The sequence below is a fragment of the Sceloporus occidentalis genome, unplaced genomic scaffold (assembly GCF_023333645.1).
Source record: "Sceloporus occidentalis isolate IW3139 unplaced genomic scaffold, rSceOcc1.0.p SCAF_14, whole genome shotgun sequence".
Lineage (NCBI taxonomy): Eukaryota > Metazoa > Chordata > Lepidosauria > Squamata > Phrynosomatidae > Sceloporus > Sceloporus occidentalis.
In genome coordinates this window covers 10,713,392-10,740,015 of record NW_028316994.1, presented here as the reverse complement: position 1 = coordinate 10,740,015, position 26,624 = coordinate 10,713,392, and the positions used below count along the sequence as shown (strand labels likewise).

At 40.5% G+C, this 26,624-nt stretch overlaps 1 protein-coding gene and 1 pseudogene across 1 annotated transcript; both read right to left on the bottom strand.

The window, feature by feature from the left end:
• Positions 1-3,298: 3,298 nt before the first annotated feature.
• On the bottom strand, positions 3,299-13,352 carry LOC149303891 (vomeronasal type-2 receptor 26-like). The gene is made up of 6 exons (XM_089480848.1): positions 13,210-13,352; positions 11,354-11,645; positions 7,992-8,846; positions 7,214-7,441; positions 6,096-6,222; positions 3,299-4,200 (listed from the first exon to the last, which is right to left on the bottom strand). Exons 1-6 carry the CDS (start codon positions 13,350-13,352, stop codon positions 3,299-3,301), a joined length of 2,547 nt encoding a protein of 848 aa, XP_089336974.1.
• Positions 13,353-15,096: 1,744 nt separating this feature from the next.
• On the bottom strand, positions 15,097-26,321 carry LOC149303890 (vomeronasal type-2 receptor 26-like; annotated as a pseudogene).
• Between the last annotated feature and the right edge of the window lie 303 nt (positions 26,322-26,624).

Below are 26,624 nucleotides of genomic sequence, written 5' to 3'. Positions count from 1 at the left end.
AGGGAAGAAGGAAGGAAGGAAGGAAGGAAGGAAGGAAGGAAGGAAGGAAGGAAGGAATTGAGGCAGACAGCCAGGCAGGCTATAAGATTTATTTGTCCCATTCTACTATTTTAATGTTTCATCTTATGATATCATCAAGGTTATCAGAGTAAAGAATGTCAAATGCTAAGAATATCATCAAACTGCTTATTCAGTGAAATAAACTAAAGCACCAGTTCTATCAAAAAGGATCCAATATCACAGTGTCTCGTCCTATAGTTATTGCTTCTCTCAACCTAAATTACCTGGGGAATTTGGCAAAATATTTTTTTTCTCAACTTCAGGGTAAAAGGGAAGGAATATGATAGTAGTTTTAACACATGGGAGCCATGTTCATGTATATTTGTATTTATATTTAAAATGTTCCGATGTGACAATAGTTTGCTAAAGTAAAAAAAATGTTCCTATTGAAGGCCAGGAAGTCTAGGCTGGAAAAACAAGATGTTCAAGGACAAATGGCCGAGACAAAATGTAAACATGATATTTTTGTTGTTTGTACTGTGATTGGTTCCTATGTGGGAAGAGGCTGGACTACATCATGCAGGGACGTAGACAGGATTTGGGGAAGGGGGGGTCCAGACTAAGTGCCACCATTTTGAGATGCTAAGAGCCCCCCCCCCCAAGATACAAAATGTAGGAAAACTGTAGGACATGATGCACGACAAAATGTAGGACAAATTGTAGGATGTTCAAAAATGGAGAACACACCAACTAAAAGCCAAAAACATTAATAAAAAACAATATAAATTCATGTTTCTCAGTCATGCTCAAAATGGAGAACATTTTGACATTCATCCTGGATAGGAGGTTGGTATATAGCTTTGTGTGTTAGACTAGGAGGAACTTCCTGAGTGTAAGGGCTGTTCAACAGTGGAACACACTCCTTCCTCGGAGTGCAGCAGAGTCTCCTTCTTTGGAGGTCTTTAAGCAGAGGCTGGATGGCCATCTGTCAATGGGGATGTTTTGATTGAGAGTTCCTGCATGGCAGAATAAAGGAGTTGGACTGGGTGGCCCTTGCAGTCTCTTCCAACTCTAGGATTCTATGACTCTGGAGACCAGGATTCAATGAAAATCTGATTCTCTCCAACAGAGAAGGCTAAATATCTTACATGGGGTACGTGTCGATGACATGGCTTATGCATCATGTCCAAATTGTGCGGCGCATAAGGGACATCACAGCGCTTGTCACACTCTCTCAGCCTTAAGGGAAGGTGAAGGCAAATCCCCAAAAACCATTGGGCAAGTCACATTCTCTCAGCCTCAGAGGATGGCAAAGTCAAACCCTCTCTGAACAAACCTCCCAAGAAAACCTCTTGAAGGCACACACTCGCACACACCCAAGTCACCAAAAGCAGACTCTCTGAACAAACCAAGAAAACCCACTAGGCAAGTAAGTCACACACTCTCAGCCTCAAGGAAAGGTTGACAAAGGCAAACTCTCTGAACAAACCAAGAAGACCCACTAGGCAAGGAAGTCTCACACTCTCAGCCTCAAGGAAAGGCTGACAAAGGCAAACTCTCTGAACAAACCAAGAAGACCCACTAGGCAAGGAAGTCACACACTCTCAGCCTCAAGGAAAGGCTGGCAAAGCAGGATGTTTTGAAATTCCTCCTGGGCAGAAATGTAGGACGTGTCCTGGATAAAGGATGATGTCTGGTCACCTTGATAAATTCGAGGATGTTTTGACATTGCTCCTGGGCTGAAATGTGTGCCGTATCCTGGATAAAGGAGGACGTGTGTTATCCTACCAAAAATGGAAGACATTTTTACATTCATCCAGGCCAGAAGGTTGAAACATAGGACACATCCTATAAAAGGAGGACATCTGCTCATCTTACAAAAAATGAGGACTTTTGAAATTCCTTCTAGGCAGAAGTCTGAAATGTAGGATGTGTCCTATAGCCATGAGCCAGAAAAGAGCCAAGCCTTGATATCTGGACCCCAGAACATACTCTAACTCCCAGAATTCCATAGCAATGAGCCAGAAAGGAGCCAAGCCTTGATATCTGGACCCCAGAACCTACTCTAACTCCCAGAATTCCATAGTAATGAGCCAGAATAGAGCCAAGCCTTGATATCTGGACCCCAGAACATACTCCAACTCCCAGAATTCCATAGCAATGAGCCAGAATAGAGCCAAGCCTCAATATCTGGACCACAGAACGTACTCCCAGAATTCCACAGCCATGAGCCACAAAAGAGTTAAGTCGCTGCCAAACCTGGTTATTTCTTGAGTGTAGATGCAGCTTGATGCAGCCTCTTGTCCCTCCGTCCCTCTCCTCCAGGGCTTTTTGGCTCCTCCCCCTCGGGTCCCGCAAAAAGTTTAGGGGCGGCACTTGCGCTCCTCCTGGCTTTGCCAGGGCCGGGAGGAGAGAAAAGGGCCCTTGTTGGAGCGTGCACGTGCACGCGCACAACCCCAAACAAACGCCAGGGAGAGCGCCACTTCTGCTCCTCCTGAAGCCTAGAGGAGAGCAAGACTAGCGCTCTCCGTCCCCAGCGTTTCTTTGGGGCTGTGCGCATGCACGTGCACGCTCCAACAAGGGCCCTTTTCTCTCCTGGAAGGGGGGTCCAGACCCCTGAAACCCCCCCTTAACTACGTGCCTGCATCGTGGGAATAGAGAACAAAGGACTGTTTGAGAAGTAGGTGTTGAGCATGGACTCTGAAAGAGAAGGATGTGATATACAATACTTGTAGCTATTAGTTTTGTAAATAGTAAGTCAGACAAAATAAACCCTCATTTGAATGATGTTCTGCTGAAGTCTGTTTCATTAATTAAGCAGCTGTTTCACTAGGCATTGTTCCTGAAAGATTTTCCTGTGCTGGAGTTGGCTTTGATCCTGAATTCCAGAGAAGACTGCATCTGATCCAGTTGGTACCAGTTTGGGACAAGAGATACATCACCCACCCCAAAGATTTTTCTAACAAGCCAGACATTGTTCTTCAGCCAACAGACCAAATCCATCTGTGGAAGTAGACTCAAGTCTATGAAACCTCATGTTACGAGCTTCTTTGTTTCAGTTAGTCTCAAAGGTGCACAATTTACAAGATCTCTTTGCATCCTGATTTTCCATAAAACATGACTGGTCCTTTGATTTGTATATGGTTATAAATTTTGAAGTCAATAAACAATTTTATAGAATCATAGAATCAAAGAGTTGGAAGAGACCATTAGCATTCCCTAACAGAGAATCATTTCCTTTTACATGTGGATATATTAAATGAGATTATTATGCATAAATAATAAGATGGAATGAATATCAATGCTTTTTCTTTACTAACTGTTCTTTTACATTTAGATCAGGCCTGAATAAAACCATGTAACATTTGGGGAAGAAGATGCAAGCCAGTAAAGCAAAACTAGAGACCAAGATGGAGAAGACTTCTACAGCCACCATATTTATCCCTTTGGTGCTCAGGTAACTTGGGACAAAGGAAACCCAAACACTGCAAAAGACCAACATGCTGAAGGTGATCAGCTTGGCTTCATTGAAACTGTCAGGCAGCTTCCTGGCGAAGAAAGCAACTGTGAAGCTGATGAAAGCCAAGAGCCACATGTAACTCAGGACAAGGTAGAACATAGTCTCAGAGCCTTCATTGCACTGCAAGATGGTCTCAGCCGGCTGGGAGTGCATGTCAGCCTCTGGAAATGGCGGTGCAGTTATTAACCAAACAGCACAGATCAGAGTTTGAATAACAGAACAGACAAAGATCACTGATGTTGCCAGCTTCTTCCCAATCCATTTCCTCATCTTGTTCCCTGGCTTTGTGGCAATGAAGGCCAGAACCACAGTGATAGTTTTGGCCAACATGCAAGAAATAGCTATAGAAAAGACAACCCCAAAGACTGTTTGCCGGAGAAGGCAAGAAACCTTCCCTGGAGTGCCAAGGAAAAGAAAGGAGCAAAGAAAGCAGAGCAACAGAGAGACAAGCAGAATACAGGTAATGGTCCAGTTGTTGGCTTTGACAATGGGAGTTTCTTGGTAATGGATGAAAGTCCCCATTACCATAATCGTGATTAGTGAAAAGAAGACTACAGAGGAAGCCAAAACTGCTCCCAGGGGTTCTGTGTAGGATAGATAAATGGCTCTTTTAGGTAGGCATTGGACTTGCTTCTCATTTGGATAGTGATCTTCTGGACACTTTGCACATTCACTTGCATCTGAAATACATAAAAAAGCTTGCAATGTTTCCCAAACCACTGCAAATATTCTTTAAATTTCATTTAGAAATCAGTCTTGCTTACATCTGAATTAACCAAATTTTGTTCTTTCTTCCATGAGAATATTTGATATGTTTGTTATAAATAATTTTTTTGTTTCTAAATAAGTTATCATTTCATTTGCATGTGTATTTCAAACAATCTTTTCCAAACATACATAATTTAATTACGTATTTGAACACAGAAAGGTACTGAAACTAGAATCAGCTACTTCCTTATGCTCTATACCAGTGATGCCCAATGTGGGCAGGGGTCTTGGGGTGGTGGAAAATCCAGGGAGAAGTGAGGGAAAGGGGGGTGGCAGGGCAGCATTCAACTGGGGACAACGGGAGAGGTCTCTAACGGCAATGAGGACATTTGTAACAATGGAACTTGAGTAACAACAGATTTTGGTTTCTTCAGGGGGGAGTCCCAGAACTGATCCCTGACAGATTCTGAGGGCCAACTATATCTCACTGATCACAAATTCCACCGACTCAGGTTGAGCCCTATTAGTATCCTCATATTACAAATCTTTTGCGTAACAGAACAGTGAGGCAATGGCTGCAAACATAAAACTCAAAGGGGATGCATTCACACTATTTTGGGAATTATTAAATTAAATTATTAAATATTCAATATTCAATTTCTCAGCTCTCATTGGGATTCTTTGTAACACACTGTGCAAAATTCTGCTACATTTTGAATCTTAGCAACTTACACATGGGAATACCATAAAGAACTATGTCAGAGCAGGCTGAACTAGCTCTACTCAAAATGTGTATTTTCAGCAATCCAAAGTTGTAGAGAGATCTCCAAAACAAAATCTAGAGGTACAAGAAGAAAACCTAGGACCTTCAGTGATTTTTTTTTTCTTGTCTGGAGTTCCTCTTAATCATAACTGGGGTTTTCCCTTCTCCCCTTCCTCCGAGGGCAGATAAGAAAGGTCACAATAACTCACAAGAGAACATCCCCTCAATATATACCAAACACATTATTTGCTGATGTGTGCCTAGAAATCATTTCTGACTTAGGAGAACCTCATGGCGAGCTCATCATGGGGTTTTCTTGGCAACGTTTGTTGAGAAGAGATTCAGCCCAAAACTCCTCCCTCATGCCCTGAATAATTTGAGAGCTTTCTTCCAGAGGCAGACCCTTCAGACCAATCACACAGCTACTTCTTGCTTTGCTTAATTCTGCAGAGGCTCTCCTAAACAATGATGCACTTGCAAAGTCTGGTTTCCTAAGCATAAACTGAACCCATATTTTACTTCTTCTATCATAAAATATATCAACATTTGCTGCTAGAACCTGAGGAAGACACACTGCAACCTCTTGAGCTGGAAAACATTATGGTAACTATGGGGCTCAACTCCCCCAAGGGGAGGTGGGAGGCTGCCGCTTTCATGGCCAGATCAGGTCCCCAACCTGGCCTTTGGAGGATGCAAAATGGAGCTACAAAAGATGGCTCCTTTTTGGTCCCTCCAAAGGGTGCCATAGCTGTGGTGGCATGGCTGTATGGTGCCCCTCTGATGCTGTGTCATGTGCACGCAGCATCTGAGGTGTGCCATGATATTGCACACTGTCTAGAGTGGCATGTGGCATCATGGCACCCTGGGGGTGGGGTCAGTGCATGTGTCATCAGAATGCTGTGTCCTGACTCCAACCACACCGGCCTGTATAGGGCCTATCTGTTGTTGTTTTTTTCCCCTTAAGACTCATGCCCAAGAACCAGTCTTTTCTAGAATCTTTTTATGTCTGTGGCTTGTAAGAAAGGAACTGCTTGGGGTTTAGAATACTCCTCTATGTGAAGCAGATTAAGTATTCCCCATATGACACAATATTCTTTTTCTTACCAATGTGGTCTGAAATCCTCCCATCAGCACATTGAACACAGTCATAGCAACAGACATAATTCCCCGGCTGAACAAGCCTGCTGTATCCTGGCTGGCAGTTCTCAACACATCTTGAAAAAGGAGGCATCTAATGTGAAGCACAAAGATCAGAATTCAGAATGGTGAAAAATTCACTCTTCCTATATGAGATGAGGTGGTTCACTATCTTTCCATATCTTTAGAGATGGAAAAGAACCTTTAGATTTTTTATGATATTACATGAGTCTTTTAAACCATGATTTAATTGAGAAGGAAGTGGCATCGGTGACACTGATAGCACAATGCCATTTCCCTCCTGTAGCTGGCACATTCCCCAGCTGTTCCTTCTCATTCAAGGGGAAAAACCCATGAATGAGCTTCCAATTGTGCAATGCCATGTGTGCTAAAAGTCATTCCCGGGTCATTTGTGCAATTCGCAGTCACATGATGCTACGGTCCCCTCTTCCCGACCTCGCTATTTTATTAAAAATAATCCTTTGGTTTTCAACACAAATCCAGATCTCTGAAGCCTCACAGTGGTGGTTTTTTAAAATTAAAAATTAAAACATCAAATCAGAGCTGCAGAACTGCAGAATTGCACAAAAACAGTTGAAAAGCTAAAAAAAAAACCAAAGGCATGATGGGACAGGAGGGAGGGAGGAAAGGGACAGGACGGGAAGAGAGTGCAATGGGGGTGGCAGCCCTAAGATAATGAATGTGAAGATGGCTGCGCTCAAAGCGCTAAGTTTCCATTTCAATTTTTTACTGTGAGAAACAGGCTGGTGTGATAAAGCCCTTGGTTGGATAATCATTTTTGGACCGGCACATGCCAAAATGGCCCCCTGGGTGCGGGGTTAGGCTATCCAGCATGAGGATGCTGCACCCTGACTCTGCCCACAGGACAGCACTTTCTGCCGGTCTGTATACAAAAATACCTTCTAACTCAAAGATGCTATGATTTTAGGACGCAAACACTTTGGAATAACTAGTAATCCCCATGTGGCAAAGGTAACCTTTGAGTGTCAAAAGTGATCTCTTGTTTTTCTCTACTTTTGGTTTGCAATTGAATCTCTTTTCCAGACATATAAAGGAAAATTTACCTTCTCAAACTTGTGATTCCACACAACAGCACTGCCATTCATAGAGAACCTTTTGCCTGCAGAAGCCTGGGGATCAATTCCTCCAACTCGGACTTTTTGGAAAGACTGATTAGAGAAAGTGACCAAGTTGATAACATCAAATCCAGAGGCCAGATCCCCATTCTCATCGAAAAAGACTTCTTCCCCAGCACTATTGTTAAAGCGGATGCATCTCAGAAATGAACGTAGCTAAATTGGAGCAGGAAAAAAAAGAATATTATGTGGTTTAGCCAAAATAAAGCTGCTTTGGTTCACTTTGGAGGTTATGCTGCTTAAATGATGCATGCGTCCTAAGAGGCTGGAAGCTATGCCAAAGCCATGCTCCAGTCTGTTTAATAGTTGGTGGGTGGGTGTTCATACATACACAAGCACACATGATTAAAACGACAGCCAGTATATAGTGTGACTATGAGACTGGGATGTGAATGCCAGTTCAGTCATGGAAACCAGTGGGGGACCTTGGGCAAGCCACAATCTCTTAGCATCATAGCAAAGCAAAGGCAAACCCATCCCATGTACAAATCATGTCAAGAAAACCCTGTAATAAGTTTGCCTTAGAGTTTCCATATGTTGAAAAGGTAAACCATATGCTGAAGGTAAACACAACAACAATAATTAAAGTGAAAGAATTATAAATAATGTTATTGTGGGGGTGTTTTTGTCTCTCTGCTTGAATGACTCACCTTAGCTGACAGGTAATGAGAAATTTACCTAAGTAGTCATTTTACCCAGGACATACCTGCCAGGGCTGAATACTCAGAAGTCTCCAACTGTTCCCAGTATCCTTTGCTTTCCATTTGCTGCTCAATGAATTGGCAGCATAAAGAGCATAGGCTACAGCATAGACAGCATTGTAAACACTATAGCTCTGACCAGTCATCTCCATTTCAAACAGAGATCCAGGAAGGTTTCCAACTTTCTCTTTCCCAGTGCAATTGTTTGCATTTGGGAAATTCAGGTTATACAGTGGGAGAGAACACATAAAGGAACTGCACCAAAACTCCTTTAGGAGATAAATCTTGGACTGAATTGGATTTAGGTTCTGCAGAAACTCCTGAAATCCTGGCACCACATTGGTGTGGAGGGCAAAGGACAAGGTGCCATTGAAGGATCTTTCTGTGAACCTTCTCCCTGAGTAAATAGTTGTTACATCCCACTGAGCAGTTGTGATCCAAACTCTCTCCATCGGTTGCTTCTGAAGAAACTCATAGCTTTCTAGAACTATCCGTAAACCCTCCATAGATTGAGTATCCCCATAAACCAAAATCACATTAATGTTCTTTGAGAGAAGAGCAGCAGCAATGGCATTTAGCCTTTTCTGAAGGAATGCGTTTGATAAGTAATTTGTCACTGTGGGAACGGATTGCGTCAAAGCAATGCAAATATCCTTCTGGACAAGACTTGCACTGAGGATTCGATGAAATCTCTCTCCACTTTCTCCCTCTGGAATGAGGAGAACAATCCAATTCCATTCAAAATACTCAAACAGTTGAGTAATCCCAAAATACTGACAGATTTCATCTGGCACCATCCGGAAAAGAGAAGGAAACTGGATTTTCTCACTGAAGATGGGGTCAAAAGACCCATAACTCAGCTAGAAGTGGGGAGGAAAGCACATTTATTTAAAAAATAAAAGTAAGTGCAATTCTTCCTTTAGTTATGGAAACATGATCCTTTTAGTTTCAGGAACAGAGACATAAATAGAAGAGAGGGTTATTTAACAGCACGCCAGAATTAGAGCAGAGCAATCTGCAACTAAAGGCGCACTCACCTGGCAGTGTAGTAAAATACACACATTTTTAGTTAATGTGAAAAGTAAGTATTCCCTTGCAAACACATTGTTCCCCTTTTCACACAATGTTCAGCGCATTGACCATGGTGCCAGAATAATATGTTCTACACATTTTAACATTTGATTAATCTTGTTTGTCTTTTGCAGAATGCAGTCTGTCCTCCACATTTGCCATTCTCTCTTTTTCCTACAGGGAGGTTCTCTCTGGTTAAAAAAAAATGGGTTTTTGTTGTTAGTGGATTTCCCACTTTCCCAGGGACCTGTGCTCCTAACCCCAGTGAATGTGGAGGGCCCACTATGTTGCACAATTCACTTATAGTGATGTTGCTATTGTTTGGCTTTACATATGGTAATTTATACATTTGCTTCTGTATTCCTTCATATTAGCCATGTGTTATAATTCCTTTCTCACAGTCCTTTGGAGCCTTTTGGAGCTAGCCTTTACAAACAAAGGCCCAAAGTCTGTTGTTAGTCCTGACAAAAAAATGCCCATTGAATTTGTTGGCTTTCTCTACATGTCGATTGAACTTTCAATAACTGATTGAATGGTCTACTCTAGTGGAAACTAACTAATATGATGGCAGCCAAACAGTTTCTCTCTTTTCGGAAGCTGAAATTAGGTGGAAAATTTGAATAGAAATATAACTGTTGAAATGACACTGAAGCCTGAACCTAGGAGCAACTTTATTTACTCCAGAAAAGACCATGTTTTTGATCATGTATTCTGTCTAAGAATCTTTTTCCTTTTCATTTTTAAAAGCACTAAGCATGTTTTCTGTCTGCAAATCCTATTTTCTAAGCATGAAAGCCATGTGTAATTCTGAAGTCTATCCCTACAGTAAATTATGTGAAATATGCATAGTACTTGAAACATGAACAGAAAACCTTATATTCTCATAGAATGGGACTATATTTACAGACATAGAGGGAACAAGAAGGTTTACAAGCCCACCTTACTTTCCAGTTTTTCCCTACTTTGGTCTGGACTGGACTGCAAGATCGTTTCGGTCCTTCACAGAATTTATTGTTCATTTCTCTGCATAGTTCTCCAAATGCAAATATTTTTGAAGCATTTATTATTATTATTATTATTATTATTATTATTAAGCTTTATTTATATAGTGCTGTAAATTTACACAGCACTGTACATACAATTTTTTAATTAGACGGTTCCCTGCCCTCAGGCTTACAATTTAAGAAGACATGACACAAAAGGGGAAGGGACTCTCTCCCTCAGAAGCCAGGATGGAGCCAGATGCTTTCTGGGAAGGGCTCAGTTCCTTTGGGGGAGGCCTGGTGGGATTGGCCTAAAATCTAAGCCACTTTGACCACACTCTAAAGCATATTTGTGCACATTCCAAAAATACATGCTTTTTTCCATAGTCATTCACCCAATGTACACAGTTTTGGAACACTGTTCTGCTGCCCCAAACTTGGAAATATCTAAAATTCTGCACATGGCTTCTTTTCAGGAATGTATAGAGTTCTGCCAATTACAAATGAATTAATAAGTCCATCTATCTTGGTACAGGCCTCGGAGGTGGAGAAGAACTGCTGGACCTGATCCCATTCCCCACCACCACTCCCTTCTCCTTTTGTGTCGTGTCTTCTTAGATTGTAAGCCTGTGGGCATGGAACTAAAAGATTGTATGTACAGTGCTGTGTAAATTTACAGCACTATATAAATAAAGGTTAATAATAATAATAATAATAATAATAATAATAATAATAATAATAATATGTACTTTTCTCCTATCCCTTGTGGTAGCAGAAGCATGCATCACATCAACATTTGGTTTTCCTTGAGGACTCTGTGGCTTATCCTCCCTGTCTCTTTGCTTACTTAAGGGAATTCTCTAGGATCCTGACTTTTATCCTCTTTTGACCCAGACATTCTCCCCCATCATCCATCCTACTACAGTTAGAAATAATGTTTTCCAAATCTTCTCCAAAATCAGGAGGGAAGTTGGCTGGATGGTGCAGGTCTATTTCAGTATGGAGTCATTGCACTGAATTTCACAGAGAGTGGTTTCTATGAAGGCATGTACAGATGTATCTTACATTTACTCTGCTAGAGCATGGAACTCAGATGCCAGGCCCAAACAGAAATCAAGACAGTGAAAAGCCAGTGTGGAGCATTTACTAAAACAAATTCATTCCAGTGGCAAAGTCACAACTGAACTGTTAACTGAGTAGACACACAGTACTGGCAAGACCATTTCAAATTTATAAATTTGGAGAAGGATATAGCAGTAGAAGCAATGGAAGAAAAAAATCTGTACTAAGGCATGAAGTATGACCATTCTTACCTGTGGAAGTTTATAGATATTTAAGATATTGGCAATCTGGAGAGACGTTTGAGAGGTGTGACCACCGATGATGGCTATGAGATTCTTTTCCCAGGTGCATTTGTAATTGGGAACAGTCTTTCGTCCCATTGAGAGGAAAGCCAATGTGGCCAAACTGGCTTTCAGTGGACTAAATGCATCGTCCAAGATTTCTGTTTGCAGTGTGATGTTGGGCAGCAGCTTGTCATTCTTGTTGATCTCATGAATGGCAAAAACAAAGGCAAAGACAAGCTGGTAGTTCTTAGTCAAGATCCTGCATTCAGAATTAATTTTACAAGTTTATATCAAAGGTAGAAATGCAGTTTATTTACTTAACATACCAGGGGATACCTTGAGATTAAAACATAGGCAGAATATAAGAGTAGCAGATGGACATGTAGCTTGTGATATCCTCTTTCAAAAGTTTAATCCATCAATTGTATCCTGATGCAGAGATATACATTTAGAATACAACTAATTTTTAAAAAAAATTGGAGAAAGAAATGTGGTTTGGTGCCAACATGATATCAATTCTTACTGTTTCTCTTAAAAGAAACATGGCTCCTAGTGTCTCTGCCACATCAGTCCTTCAAGAATATAATTGTCTATGGAGCAATCATTTCTGTTTAGTCATCTTTGAGCACCTGGAAGTAATTAATCTGCTGCAAATATACAAGTAAAAATCAGTCTATATTCTTTCAATTCCAACATGCAGTTTGTAACTATGTAGCATTTTCATTGATTTCCAACTTCGCTTGAAAATTTTCAGTTCTTTTCTTTTGTTCCATTACACAGAATGAAGGTGTGCCCTTTTCTGCATCTAGTTATTTAACATGTTTCCATATGGTCTCTTTTTCTCTCTGAGGAGGTTTAAACTCCACTATTCTGCTGCGATTCTAGCTATCTACTGGCCTGAAATGGTTGGACTTGGTAACATGGCTTGATTTTATAGAATCAGGCAATTGGTTCACATTTGCACACATTCTTACACTTCTATTTATTTTGCCTGCACTTCACTAGACAGTAATGTACACTTCATGGCTGGCACCTAAATACAGGACATGAACCCCTTTAAAAGCACTGTGTTTGGCTTAAGGAAAAACTCTAACCACAGTTACACATCCGCAGTGTCCCACTTGATGTTCCATTTTATCATTTCCAGAACCTGGAGTCACCCTGTGAAATACTACCATATCTAAAATAGCTATCCATCTCAGTGGTGTCACTAGTGGGGTGCGGTGTGTGTGTGTACAATGCCAGGTGATACACTAAAAGGGGAGTGAAACCACTGCTTCTCAAACATCTGTATTTTGGCACAAATGGGCTGGGGCATTCATCTACTTCACTTTAAAATGCTTTAAGAGATGGTGGGAGTGGGGTGAAGCTCAGTGGGAGGGAAAAGGAGGGACCCCAGATTTTTTTAAACATTAAAATGTTAATTTGCAATTTTTTAATTTTTTTAAAAAATGATTTTTTCAAAATTTTGATTCTTTACGTATTTCTTTAAATACATCATATTTTAACAAAATCTTCACTATGTCTATGTAAATACATTTAGATTGTGCATACGATACTGTAATTTGAAGGTATAATTTTGCTAGTCGTTTATGTCACAACCAACTGCATGACATTACAATTTATGAGTAAGGTTAATGTAAAAAAGCATGACTAAGGAATCTGTATAGTGTGGAAAGGGAGGAGGGGAATGTGGTGGTGACACCAACCCTATTGATGCCACTGATCCATCTGTGTCAATTCTAAAGGAAGTTAAACCAGACCCTCTTAAATCATACTAAATGGACTCAAAGACACACTTCTGCCCTCTTCTTCTTGCTTACCAAGCTTTGTAGGATGTTCCCCGTGCTTCCCTAAAGTCATTTAATGGCATTTCTGCTAATGCAAAGGACACAAATTCCCCAATGAGAAGATCTCCTTTGGAACTAACAGTATTTTGTTGAATGTGGCGCTGCCAGCTGCACATGGAGCCCAAACTTTTGTTCAAAATATCAGGCAGGAGAAAGATGAAGAGTAATGAAACCTCTGTCAAACCCATTATAGTTTGTGCTCAGAACCAATGATGCACAAACATTCATACCTGCATCTCTTGCTCTGTTTTCATGCAATACCCAATGATAAACAACCAACCCCACCCAAGCAGCAGCTTTTTCTGATCCAAAGACTCCACATTAAGCATTGGCAGTAAGTGATGAGCTGTCCAAGTTTCTTTCTTGGCCTCATGCAGATGTTCCCTTGAAAGGATCCTTTATATATGACAATTTAAATAAATCCAGATTATTTGGCTCTTAATTCTCCAAGCTCTTCTTGGTGCTGGAATTCCACAGGCAGACAGAATCACAAGTTTGGAAATTATAGGTTAGATAATTATCATTCTCAAAGCTTTTGAGTTCATGTAGCACCAGAGAAAACAAGTTTGATACCATCTGTGCTTGAAGGAGTAGTAAAGATCACACCATACATTCTGGAATCCTAGTGCATGATGGGTGATCTGACAATCTGAGCAGAAAGAAGGAAAAATGTGTGGGAAAGGATTACTAAGACAGCGTAGATTCACTATACCCTTTACACTCTCGGAAATCCCTAATGTTGGTATCAACCAGTGCAGGTGCCTGGTGACAGCTGGGTGGCCACCACACACCCAAGTGCCCCCACCTAGGGCTGGGTGGGGAGACGACTGGCCTCCATTCATATCCTTCATCAGGCCCTGAGGGGCTGCAGCCTCAGCCCATCCCACCAGGCTATCTGGCAATATCCTGGGGTCCCATTTTCATTGGGCATGGTTACCCCATGATGTAAAGCCCGACAGCCTCATTTCCGGCTCTGGTGGTGAGTGGCACCAAGGCCAGCTGGGCAACTGACCACTTGGTGTCCTTGCCAGGAAAGGGGACCTCCTACCACAAGGAATCTAGCAGGCCTGCCTCTGGACCTGCTGCATGTGGGGAAGCCACTGGGAATATGGGTTTGCCTTGACTAGGGTAAGAGAATAAAGGCATACCCTACCCCAATGCTGCATGTCCCCTTCCTGCCCCAACATGGCTGCCTATTTGGGCACCCAAGGCCACCAGATTCAGGATTCAGATTCAGGTTGGCCAAGGTAACGGGAAGAATGTATGCATGCATAAGCACACTAACCCTTCCTTCCCCCTCACTGGGCCAAGAGCACCAGGGAAGGAGATATGGGTGTGCACTCCTCTCTCTTTTACTGCTGCCTTGTCTCCATTGAGACCATGGCAGCAGATAAGTGGTAGTCACATTCAAAGCCAGACCCAGTCACCAGTCACCCTCAGCATATATGATATTACCACCCCTCTCAAGAAGGAATCATTTCCTTAAAATATGTCTTGCATATACAGTACCATACATGTTTGTTGCTGTTGTTCTGGGCCTTCAGGTCAAATCTGACATATGGCAACCTGAAAGTGAACCTTTCAGATGGTTTTCATTTCAAGTTTTTTCCCAAGGGGTTTGCCACTGCTATCCTCTGATGCTGAGAAAATGTGACTCGCCAAAGGACGCACAGTGGGTTTCTATGGTCGAGGCAAGATTCGAACTCTGTTACCCCAGTGTCCTATTCCAATGCTCAAACCGCTACACCACTCTGGCCCTCCATAATACAATACAAGACAGTATATTATATCATAGAAAGACAAGAGCATTTATCAAAAGTTCAAAACATCACAGAGATCTATTTGCCTTGTGATACATACCTATACGACCCAAAACTCCTTTAAGAGATAAATCTTGGACTGAATTGGATTTAGGTTCTGCAGAAACTCCTGAAATCCTGGCACCACATTGGTGTGGAGGGCAAAAGACAAGGTGCCATTGAAGGATCTTTTGGTAAACTGACTATCAGAGAAAACAGTTGTGACATCCCACTGAGCAGTTGTGATCCAAACTCTCTCCATAGGTTGCTTCTGAAAAAACTCAAGACTTTCTAGAATTATCCGTAAACCCTCCATAGATTGAGCCTTCCCATAAACCAGGATCACATTAATATTCTTTGAGAGAAGAGTAGAGGCAATGTCATTTAGCCTTTTCTGAAGGAACGGTAACTTGTAGTTTGTCACTGTGGGAACGTATTGTGTCAAAGCAATGCAAATATCCTTCTGGACAAGACTTGCACTGAGGATTCGATGAAATCTCTCTCCACTTTCATCCTCTGGAATGAGGAGACCAATCCAATTCCATCCAAAATACTCAAACAGTTGAGTAATCCCAAAATACTGAAAGATTTCATCTGGCACCATCCGGAAAAGAGAGGGAAACTGAATTTTATCACTGAAGATGGGGTCAAGAGACCCATAACTCAGCTAGAAGTTGGGAGGAAAGCACATTTTTAAAAAATTAAAAGGAAATGTAATTCTTCCTCTAGTTATGGAAACATGACCCTTTTAGTTTCAGGACCAGACTGGTCCAGATGCCAGAATTTGAGCAGAGCAATCTGCAACTAAAGGCTCACTTACTTGGCAGTGTAGTAAAATACACACATTTTTAGTTAATGTGAAAGGTAAGTTTTCCCTTGCAAACACATTGTTCCCCTTTCCCCACAATGTTCAGCTCATTGACCATGGTGCCAGAATAACATGTTTACACATTTTAACATGTAATTTATCTTGTTTGTCTTTTGCAGAATACAGTCAGTCCTATACATTTGCCGTTCTGACTTTTCCAGATTTGATTATTGACAGATTTGATTAGTGTGCTCTCTCTAGGAATCTCTAGTTGCTCCAATGACACTCTATGGTCAACATCAGCCAGAGGTCATGCTGGAGGACCTAGAGATTCCTACATTGATGATCTCTCAGGTTAAAAAATATAGGGTTTTTGTTATTTGTGAGTTTCCCACTTTCCCAGGGACCTGTGCTCCTAACCCCAGCCAATGTGGAGGACCCACTATGTTGCACAATTCACTTAAAGTGATGTTGCTATAGTATGGCTTCACATAATTTATACTTTTGCTTCTTTATTACTTCAAAGAAGCCATGTGTTGCAGTTCCTTCACCAGAGTCCTTTGGAGTCTTTAGGAGCTAGCCTTTACAAGCAAAGGCCCAAAGTCTGTTGTTTGTCCTGACAAGAAAAGGCACATTGAATTTGTTGGCTTTCTCTACATTAATGCCTGTCTTGGGGTGGTAATGGACTGGATGAGGGAAAACTGACTCAAGCTGAATCCAGGTAAGACGGAGGTACTCGCTATAGGAACCCCGAATCCAGGAATGGAGTTGTGTCAGCCAGTTCTGGACGGGGTGACACTTCCCCTGAAGGATTCTGTTCACAGTCTGGGGGTGCTTCTTGACTCGTTGCTCCAACTGACAGCTCAGGTGGACGCGACAGTCAAGAGCACCTACTATCAGCTTCGTCTGATATGCCATCTGTGCCCCTTTTTGGAGCCAAGGGACCTGGAAACAGTAGTACATGCACTGGTAACCTCTCGATTGGACTTCTCTAATGCGCTCTACTTGGGGCTACCGTTGTGCCAAGTTCGGAAACTTCAGTTGGTACAAAATATGGCAGCCAGATTGATCACGGGAACTTCTAGGAATGACCATATAACACCGGTTTTGAAGTCCCTGCACTGACTGCCTATTAGTTTCCGGGCAAAGTACAAGGTGTTGGTGATTACCTTTAAAGCCCTACATGGCTTGGGCCCAGAGTACTTGAGGGAACGCCTTCTTCCTTATTGTCCGTCCTGCACACTAAGGTCCTCTGGAAGAAATGTATTACAGCCAAAAAACTCTAGGCTAACATCAGTTTCCCAGAGAGCCTTTTCTGTTACTGCTCCAAAACTATGAAACAACCTGCCGGAGGAGATCCGTCACATTTCCACTCTGACAGCTTTTAAGAAAGCACTCAAGACAGATCTCTTCCGGCAGGCCTTTCCAACTTAGTTACCCTCCCCAGATACAGAGATATTGTCCCCTCATTTGTCTATTCTTCCCCGCCTATGTTTCTGCCTTTTTTTAATGGGGCCGGGTGTTATCAGTATGCTGATGACACCCAAATATATTTCTCCATGACCCAGTCATCAGCGACAACGACAGATGGCATCTCTCCCCTCAACCAGTGTCTTCAGGCAGTAATGGATTGGATGAGGGAAAACAAGCTCAAGTTGAATCCAGGCAAAACGGAGGTACTTACGGTAGGGGCCCCCAAACCAGGGATTGGGCTGCAACCTCCAGTCCTAGAGGGGCTCGTGCTCCCCTCAAAGGACTGTGTTCGCAGTCTGGGGGTGCTTCTTGACCCATTGCTTCAGATGAGGAATCAGGTGAATGCGACGGTCAAGAGTGCCTGCTATGAGCTTCAACTGATACGCCAGCTGCGCCCTTTCCTGGAACAGGGTGACCTCGAAACTGTAGTACATGCACTGGTAACCTCAAGACTTGATTTTTGCAATGCGCTCTACATGGGGCTACCCTTGTGCCTAGTCCGGAAACTCCATAGTCATTCACCTAATGTTTACAGTTTTGGAACACTGTTCTGCTGCCCCAAACTTGGAAATATCTAGAATTCTGCATATGACTTCTTTTCAAGGTACAAATGGATAACATCCCTCCCTCCCCTCATAGGATAGAAATGTACTTTTCTCCTATCCCTTGTGGTGGCAGAAGCATGCAGAACATGAATATGTGGGTTACCTTCTGGTTTGTGAGGCTTAGCCTTTCTGTCTGCTTAGTTAAGAAATCCTGGCTTTTATCCCACTTTTCACCCAAACATTCTCCCTCATCATCCATCCTCCTACAGTTAGAAGTAATTGTTTCCAAATCTTCTCCAAAATAAGGAGAGAGATTGGCAGGGTGGTGCAGGTCTATTTCAGCATGGAATCACTGCACTGAGTAAAATGGTGGAGCAATAAGCATCTTGCTACGAGAGCAGGTAGTGAGCAGTAGCACCTCGCGATCCAAGTAGCCAAGGAATCATCATAATTCCCACATGGGAAAGAAGGCTAAAAAATCCCCAGATAAAGGGGGCCTGGATGGAGCCCAGAGGGGTCCTCTAAAGGGAGGATTGCATCCGATTTGATAGAGAGCTGAGAACGGTGCTGATCCCCCAAGAGGACGAGAGTAACCGTGGACATGAAGTGAGGCTGAATTGGCACAGTTCCGCCGACCTTTTTAAAGACAAGGCCGTTAATCCAGAGAAGAACAGAAAAGAGTGTGTCTAAGAGCAAATTAACAAGAAAGATCCTCACATAAAACTCCCCTTTGGAAGGAAAAAGAATCTTAAATTTGGAGGGGAATGTATTGAGGGGAAATGTGTTGGTGAGAGACTAATTAAGAAGAAGACAGTTTAAAGAGGAGACTAAGGATCTCAGGGTGAAGCAACCACAGTTGGAAGGGAAAGAGTAAAGACAAGACAAGAAGGAAGGGAGGGAGGGTAGTGTGGCATGGAGAATCGGGTGAGAATAATAGTGAAAAGTAAGATAAAAGTTTAGAAGTGGGCAGAATAAGAAGGACGAGGATGAGAAGTAGACGGATGAGATAAGTGGATTGAGTAGCAGATGGAGTTGGAGACAAGGAGTGAGATGGGAGACAGAGACGGAATTGCAATGGAGAAGCAAGAAGGGGCCTTTGGACCAGGACAAGAAGTAGACAGAGAAGAGATCGAGGAGATGGGGACTTCGGACCAGGAAGAGAAGCAGATGGAGGCAAGACTAGGGAAAAGGGGCCTTTGGGCCAGAAGCAGACAGTGAAGGAGAAGCAGGGGGATATAGAAGCTGATGGAGTGATTGGAGTACAGAGAGATGGAGTTTTGGACAGATAATAGTGCAGAGAGTTAGATATGAAGTTGGGTTAAGGGAAAGAACTGAAGGTTTTGGGGCGGGAGGTAGGAAAAAGAGCAGCTAAACAAAAAAGAAGAAATACCTCGGCATTTCCAAGGTCGTAGAGCACATGTAAGGAAGGAAGTTGCTGAAGAGGAGGTAAGATGACATCATAAATAAAAGAAAGTGAGATGGGAAGGAGTGGAACACAGAATAAGGAAAGTAGAATAAGATCACAATAGCGACATCTGGTGGGGGAGAAATAATTGCATTTCTGACTATTTTCCTATGTAAAAGACTTTTAAGGGGGACAGATATAGAGACTGCTTGGTTGGAGTAAGGTTTTTGTTGGTATTATATCCTTTTTGGGGCACTTCCTATGTAAGAAACTGACTTGAAATAATACAGATCTAGTGAAATTAAGTTTGTTGGGCAAAAAAGGAGGAGTAATCTCAGTAAGAGGGGAAGAACTGTGGGGTAGCAATATACATACCAGGAGGGGAGAAATGTCATATTTGTTAACGACAACAACAATGACAACAAGAGATATGGCCAATAGAGAAAAGGGGAAAAAATGTCACAACCTACGGATTCAAGACCAGGAATAGTAAGAAGATCATCTCTAGAGCTCAAAAACTCAGACTCCAATATAAACATTCTGGAAGCCATACAAAGAATTGAAACAAACATACAACAAGAGATTAAGGATTCGAGAGATGAACTGCATCAAGATTTCAGGAAAGACATAGTAGACTTGAAAGAGACAATGAAGGATATAGTAGAAGATGTGAAAGATGCAAAAAAAGAGGATTACAACTTTGGAAGGGAAAACAGCTGAAATAGTGAAAGTGACGAAGAATTTAACATTGGAACATAATCAAGAAAAGAAAATGAATAAAAACAGAGATTTAAAAGACAGGAAGAAATGTATGAAAATAAGAGGGCTGAAGGAAAGAGCCAATGAAGACCTACATGAAATTTTAGTTCCAGCATTAGCTGATCTATTGGAATGCTCTCCAGACTATCTGGACATGGATGTGGACAAAATCTTCAGAATAAACTCAGCAATAGCCCAGAGTAAAAGCCTCCCAAGGGATATAGTGATATATTTTACAAGGGAGAGGATTAAGGATAAGATAATCCAAGCAAGTTACGAAAAGAAATTGATAATAGATGAAAAGGCAATTATGATTTTCAAAGATCTTCCTAATGAAATTTTGAGGAGGAAAAGAGAATACACACTGTTGACAAAGATGTTACAAGCAAGAAACGTAAGGTATAGGTTAGAACCTGTGGAAGGAATTTCATTTAGTTGGAAACAAAAACAATACAAAATTGACACAGTGGATAAAGTGAGGATCTTCTATAACAGATGGTTCAAAGAAGAGAGAAAAAAGAAACAGAAAGACGAAACTAGGAATGGAGGAAATTTGGATATCCAACAGGAAAACAAAAATGAAGAGGACAATGTAGGAAAAACAATTGACGAAGTTAAAGACAGGAAAAGAAGATCGGAAGAAGAGGAAGACAATGTAGCAGAGGAGGAATTGAGAGGTGCAGTAGGGGGTAAAGAAATAATGGCTCAAGGGGAAATCAACAGTAGTGAAAGTCTTGGAAAAGAGGACGGAGGGGGGAAATTGGGTGAAGATTGAAGGGACGCCAAAAAACTATATAAACTAATTAACTAACTTGAGAGTGAAGGTATAAAACTATTATCGTGGAATGTAAAGGGGATGAATTCGGCCTATAAAAGGAAACAAATATTTCACATCCTGGAAAAAGGCAAATTTGAAATAATTAATATACAAGAAACCCAAATAAAGAAATAAGAAAATAAATATTTTAAAAAATCAAAAACTGGGACAGGCGTATATAAGTGCAGGACAGAAAAAAAAAAGTGAGGTGGCAATATTCGTCAACAATCAGATAACAGCAAAAGAAATTATTAAAGATGTAGAGGGTAGATATATTGGAATAGAAATTATGAAGTATACAGTCCCACAGAAAAGAAAAGAAAATTTTATAAAAATTTAATGGGAAAGCTGAGCGATTTGGTTTATGACTATTATATTTTCATGGGGGACAGGAATGGGGTCCTAGACCCCAAGATGGATAGATATTCACAGAAAAAAATAAAAGAAAACCAGGGAAAACTACCAGAGAAATTTTTTGAACTTCAGGAATATCTGGGGCTAATTGATCCTTGGAGACAAAGAAATAAAGAGGTAAAAGACTTTACATTTTATTTAACTCTGCATAAGTCAGCTTCCAGGATCGATATATTTCAGATTTCAAAACAATTGCTTAAAGAAATCAAGGAGGTCCAAATAGATTAGTAAAGTCTCAGATCACAATCAGATATTATTAGAGATAAGAGAGCCAAAACAAGAATTCACATGGAAACTGAATGAGAACATTATTAAAGATGAAAAAATTAAGTTACAAATAAAAGAAGATATACAAAGATACTTTTTGGAAAACAAGGAAGGAGATTCAAAAATGAAAACAATTTGGGATGCTTCAAAAGCAGTACTGCGGGGTATCCTGATTTAAAAAAAGGATATGAAAAAAGAAGGAAAGAGAAAAAGGAAATTCAAGAGATTTTGGAGGAGATTCAAAAAAAAAAGAAAACAAAATAATTAAGGATCCTGAGAACAAAAAGAAGAAGAATGAATTAAGTCTGTTAAAGAAAAAACTGAATATAATAATAATAATAATACTTTATTAATATACTGCTTTTCCAATGATCAAAGCAGTGTACAACAAGAATATAGTTACATACAGGTTAAAAATATAAAATCTACATATCTCAGTATATATAAAAACACACGGCCAAGAATCTATCAGTCAAAGAAGTGCAAATCTAAATCGAATATAAGGCTGAAGGAGGAAATAAGCAATAAGATCAAATTTGTTAAGCAAAAATATTTTGAATTTGGATACAAGGCTGGAAAGTTGTTGGTGTACAAAGTGAGGAAAAAGAAGGACAAGAGGACAATTACAGAAATACAGGAAGCTGGGGGAAAAAATACTCAGATCAAAACAATATCATGAGAATCTTTCAAAGATATTAAATAATAATTTGTTTTATTTATATACCGCTATTCCAAAGATCATAGCGGTGAACAGCAAGTAAGCTAATTAGCAAGTAAGCTAATTTGCCCCCAACAGTCTGGGTACTCATTTTAGCGACCTCGGAAGGATGCAAGCCTGAGTCGAGCTTGGGCCCTTTTGCTGGTCTTGAACTCGCAACCTTGTGGTCTTGAGTGAATGGCTGCAGTACAGGCATTTAACCACTGCGCACTGAAACGGATGACAGGAAACTGAATGAAACAAAAGTCAAAAAGTATTTGCAAAATGTTCAAGGATTAGAACTGACCGATGAGACAAGAGAAATGTTAAACAAAGACATTACAGGGACTGAAATAAGAGAGGCTATAGATATAGCAAAATCTGGAAAAGGTCCTGGCCCAGATGGTTTTTCTATTAAATATTACAAAATTTTTAAAGAAGAATTGGTGAAACCCTTGAAGAAAACATAACGAAATCCTACAAGACGAAATCCCTGACACATGGAAAGATGTGCATATAGTCTTAATACCTAAGGATAAGAAAGATCAAACCCTCCTGCAGAATTACCGACCCATCTCCTTACTTAATGTAGACTATAAAATTTTTGCAAACATTCTGACGGAAATACTAAAAGTAATATTGAAAAATTGGATAAAACATGATCAATGTGGCTTCCTACCCCAGAGATATATAAAACACAACATTAGAATAGTAATTAATCTGATAGAATTCTATGATAAAAACCCAAGGAAAGAAGCAGCAATGTTATTCCTGGACGCAGAGAAAGTGTTTAATAATTTTAATTGGATGTTCCTGAGAAATCTATTGCAAAAATTAAAATTAGGAGATAAGATAACAAAATGGATTACTGAAATATATAAAGAACAAGAGGCAAAAGTTATAATAAACAAGCACAAGACTGGAGCCTGTAGGATAACAAAAGGAGCAAGACAAGGTTGTCCGCTCTCGCCCTTGCTTGTTATCACCTGTTTAGAAATTCTGTGTAATAAAATCAGAGAGGAGAAGGAAGTGACTGGCACGCGGAGAAAAGGAAGAGACATTAAGATGAGAGCTTACGCAGACGATATTGTATTAATTATAGAAGATCCAACCAATGTGACCCCAAAACTTATGGAAATTATTTACCAATATGGATTGTATGCCAGATTCAAAATTAATAAATCCAAATCTACTTTGCTAACTTTTAATATGCATAAGAAATCACAGGGAACTCTACAAGAATCAATTGGTATACAGATACAAAAAAAAGTTAAATATCTGGGAATAAACATCACAAATAAAAACACAGAACTATTTGATAACAATTACAAAAATAGGTGGCAAGACATAAAGAAAAAACTACAAAGCTGGGACAAACTTCAATTATCATTAATGAGTAAAATTGCCCTTATTAAAATGAATATACTTCCCAAAATGTTGTTCCTGTTTCAAAACTTCCCTTTAATATTAAATGAGATAGTGTTCAATAGCTGGAGGTGAGATTTAACAAAATTTATTTGGGCAGGTCGGAAAAGAAGAATTAAGTGGAATTTAATGATAGATGAAAATGAAAGAGGTGGTCTGGCGATGTCCAAATTACAAATTTACTATCATTCCTGCTGTCTAGATTGGTTAAGGGATTGGGTCCAGCTGAAGGATGAACATTTGTTAAATTTGGAAGGATTTAATATAATCTTTGGGTGGCACACATACCTTTGGTATGGGAAGGTGGAACAGAATAAACAGTTCAAGAATCATATTATCAGACATGCATTGTTAAAGGTTTGGGAAAAATACAAGGGTAAGATATGTACAAAAATCCCAGTTTGGGTTTCCCTCATGAGGCTTTCCTAAATCGAGCTAAAATCGAATCAAAGAGCTGGCTGAGATATCAGGAGATTTTGAAAACAGAGCGGGGGAAACTGACAATGAAAACCCAAGAGGAATTACATGATGAAGGGGTTGGACTAAATTGGTTTACTTATTATCAACTAAAAGAATGCCACTCAAGAGATATTAGGGGAAAGGAATTAACTACAGACAAAAATGAATTGGATGATACATTGATGAGCGAAAAGAAAGGAACAATTTCAAAACTGTACAAATACTGTCTTAGGTTACAGTTGGAAATTGAAATAATTAAAACAAATATGTTGGAATGGGCCAAAAATGTGGGACACACCATACCATTGGAAAAATGGGAGGGAGCCTGGGGAAAGAACTAAAGTTCACACTTTGTACTAATATGAAAGAAAACTTCATAAAAATGCTATACAGGTGCCATCTCTCCCCTTCCAGATTAGCTAAAATATATAAGAAAGGAGAAGGCAAATGCTGGAGATGCCAAAAACAAATTGGTTCATACTATCACATGTGGTGGGCATGCACAAAGATAAGAGGATACTGGAAAGAGGTGCACAAAATTATAGAAGATATATATATATAAGGTTAAAATAACATTTGAACCAGAATCATGTCTACTAAATATGTTAGATGAGTCAACGGACAGGAAATTTCTGAAGCCAATATTATACTTGCTAACAACCGTTAGAATAACAATACCTAAAAACTGGAAGGGGGAAAATACACCTGAGATAGATTCCTGGCTAATCAAGGCTTCAGATGTTATTGAGATGGACAAACTAACAAACTATATTAGTGGTAACGATACAAATCAAGAACAATTATGGGATCCACTGATAAAATATTGCTCAGAAAGATGGAATTGCAGTTCATGGAAATGATAATTACTCATACTCGCTGTTTAACTTACGTTAAGCTGTTTATATAAATGACATGGAGGTAGATACAATATGTGTGTGTGTGTGTGTGTGTGTGTGTGTGTGTGTGTGTGTGTGAAATGTAAGCATAAAGAGAACAATGGATTTATTAAGTTATAGTAACACAAATTGCCTGATGGTAGATATAAGCTCGACAGGAAAGAATGAGATGTGGGAAATGGGATGAAAATAGAGGAGGAATGATGGACATTGCTATAAGCATAATTCTGTTAATTCTGTATGTAAATATGTATAAAGGGGACAAGAAGTGATGCAAGGAGGGATTGATAATATGTATTGTTATGTAAGAACAAATTTAGAATGAATTATTTGTATTTTTACTGATATTAATAAAATTTTAAAAAAATATCACAGGGAGTGGTTTCTATGAAGGCATGCAGAGATGCATTTAACATTTACTCTGCTAGAGCATGGAACTCAGATGCCAGGCCCAAACAGAAATCAAGACAATGGCGGGATATAGACCGCCGCTTTGAGGTGGTCTGCCGCCGCCGCCGTTTGCTCCGTGCAGGAGCCGCAGCAGCCACACCGCATGGCTCCCGCGCGGAGCAAAAAAGGAGCTCCAAAATGGAGCTCCTTCTTGCGGCGCCTCTGTGATGTCGCGAGGTGCCGCTGGTGCATTCATGACGTCATAGGCGCCATGACACGTCTGGACGCTATGCGTCCGATACGTAAACATGGCGGCCCCCATGTGGAAGGGGCGCCGCCATGTTGTACGTATGGAATACATACTAGGGTTAGGGGGGTGCGGAAGCACCGCCCCTTCCTAACCCTAATACGTATTCCATACGTATTTTTTGGCGGTCTGTAACCCGCCAATGAAAAGCCAGTGTGGAGCATTTACTAAAACAAATTCGCACCATTGGCAAAGTCATAGCTGAACTGTTAACTGAGTAGACACACAGTACTGACAAGACCATTTCAAATTTACAAACTGGGAGAACGATATAGGAGTAGAGGCAATGGAAGAAAAAATCTGTACTAAGGCATGAAGTATGACCATACTTACCTGTGGAAGTTTATAGATATTTAAGATATTGGCAATCTGGAGGGACGTTTGAGAGGAGAGACCACCGATGATGGCTATGAGATTCCTTTCCCAGATGCATTTGTAATTGGGAACATTCTTTCATCTCATTGAGAGGAGATCCAATGTGGAAAAACTGGTTTTCAGTTAACTAAATGCATTGTCCAAGATTTCTGTTTGCAGTGTGGTGTTGGGCAGCAACTTGTCATTCTTGTTGATCTCATGAATGGCAAAAACAAAAGCAAAGACAAGCTGGTAGTTCTTGGTCAACATCCTGCATTCAGAATTAATTTTACAAGTTTATATCAAAGGTAGAAATGCACTTTATTTACTTATTATAGCAGGGGAGACCTTGACAATAAAATAGGAAGGATATAAGAGTAGCAGATGGACTTGTGATATCCTCTTTCAGAGGTTTCATGCATCAATTGTAGCCTGATGCAAAGATATACGTTTAGAATACAACTAGAATTAAAGAATTTAAAGACAGAGATGTGGTTTGATACCAACAAGATATCAATTCTTACTGTTTCTTTTGAAAGAAACATGGTTCCTAGTCTCTCTGCCACATCAGTC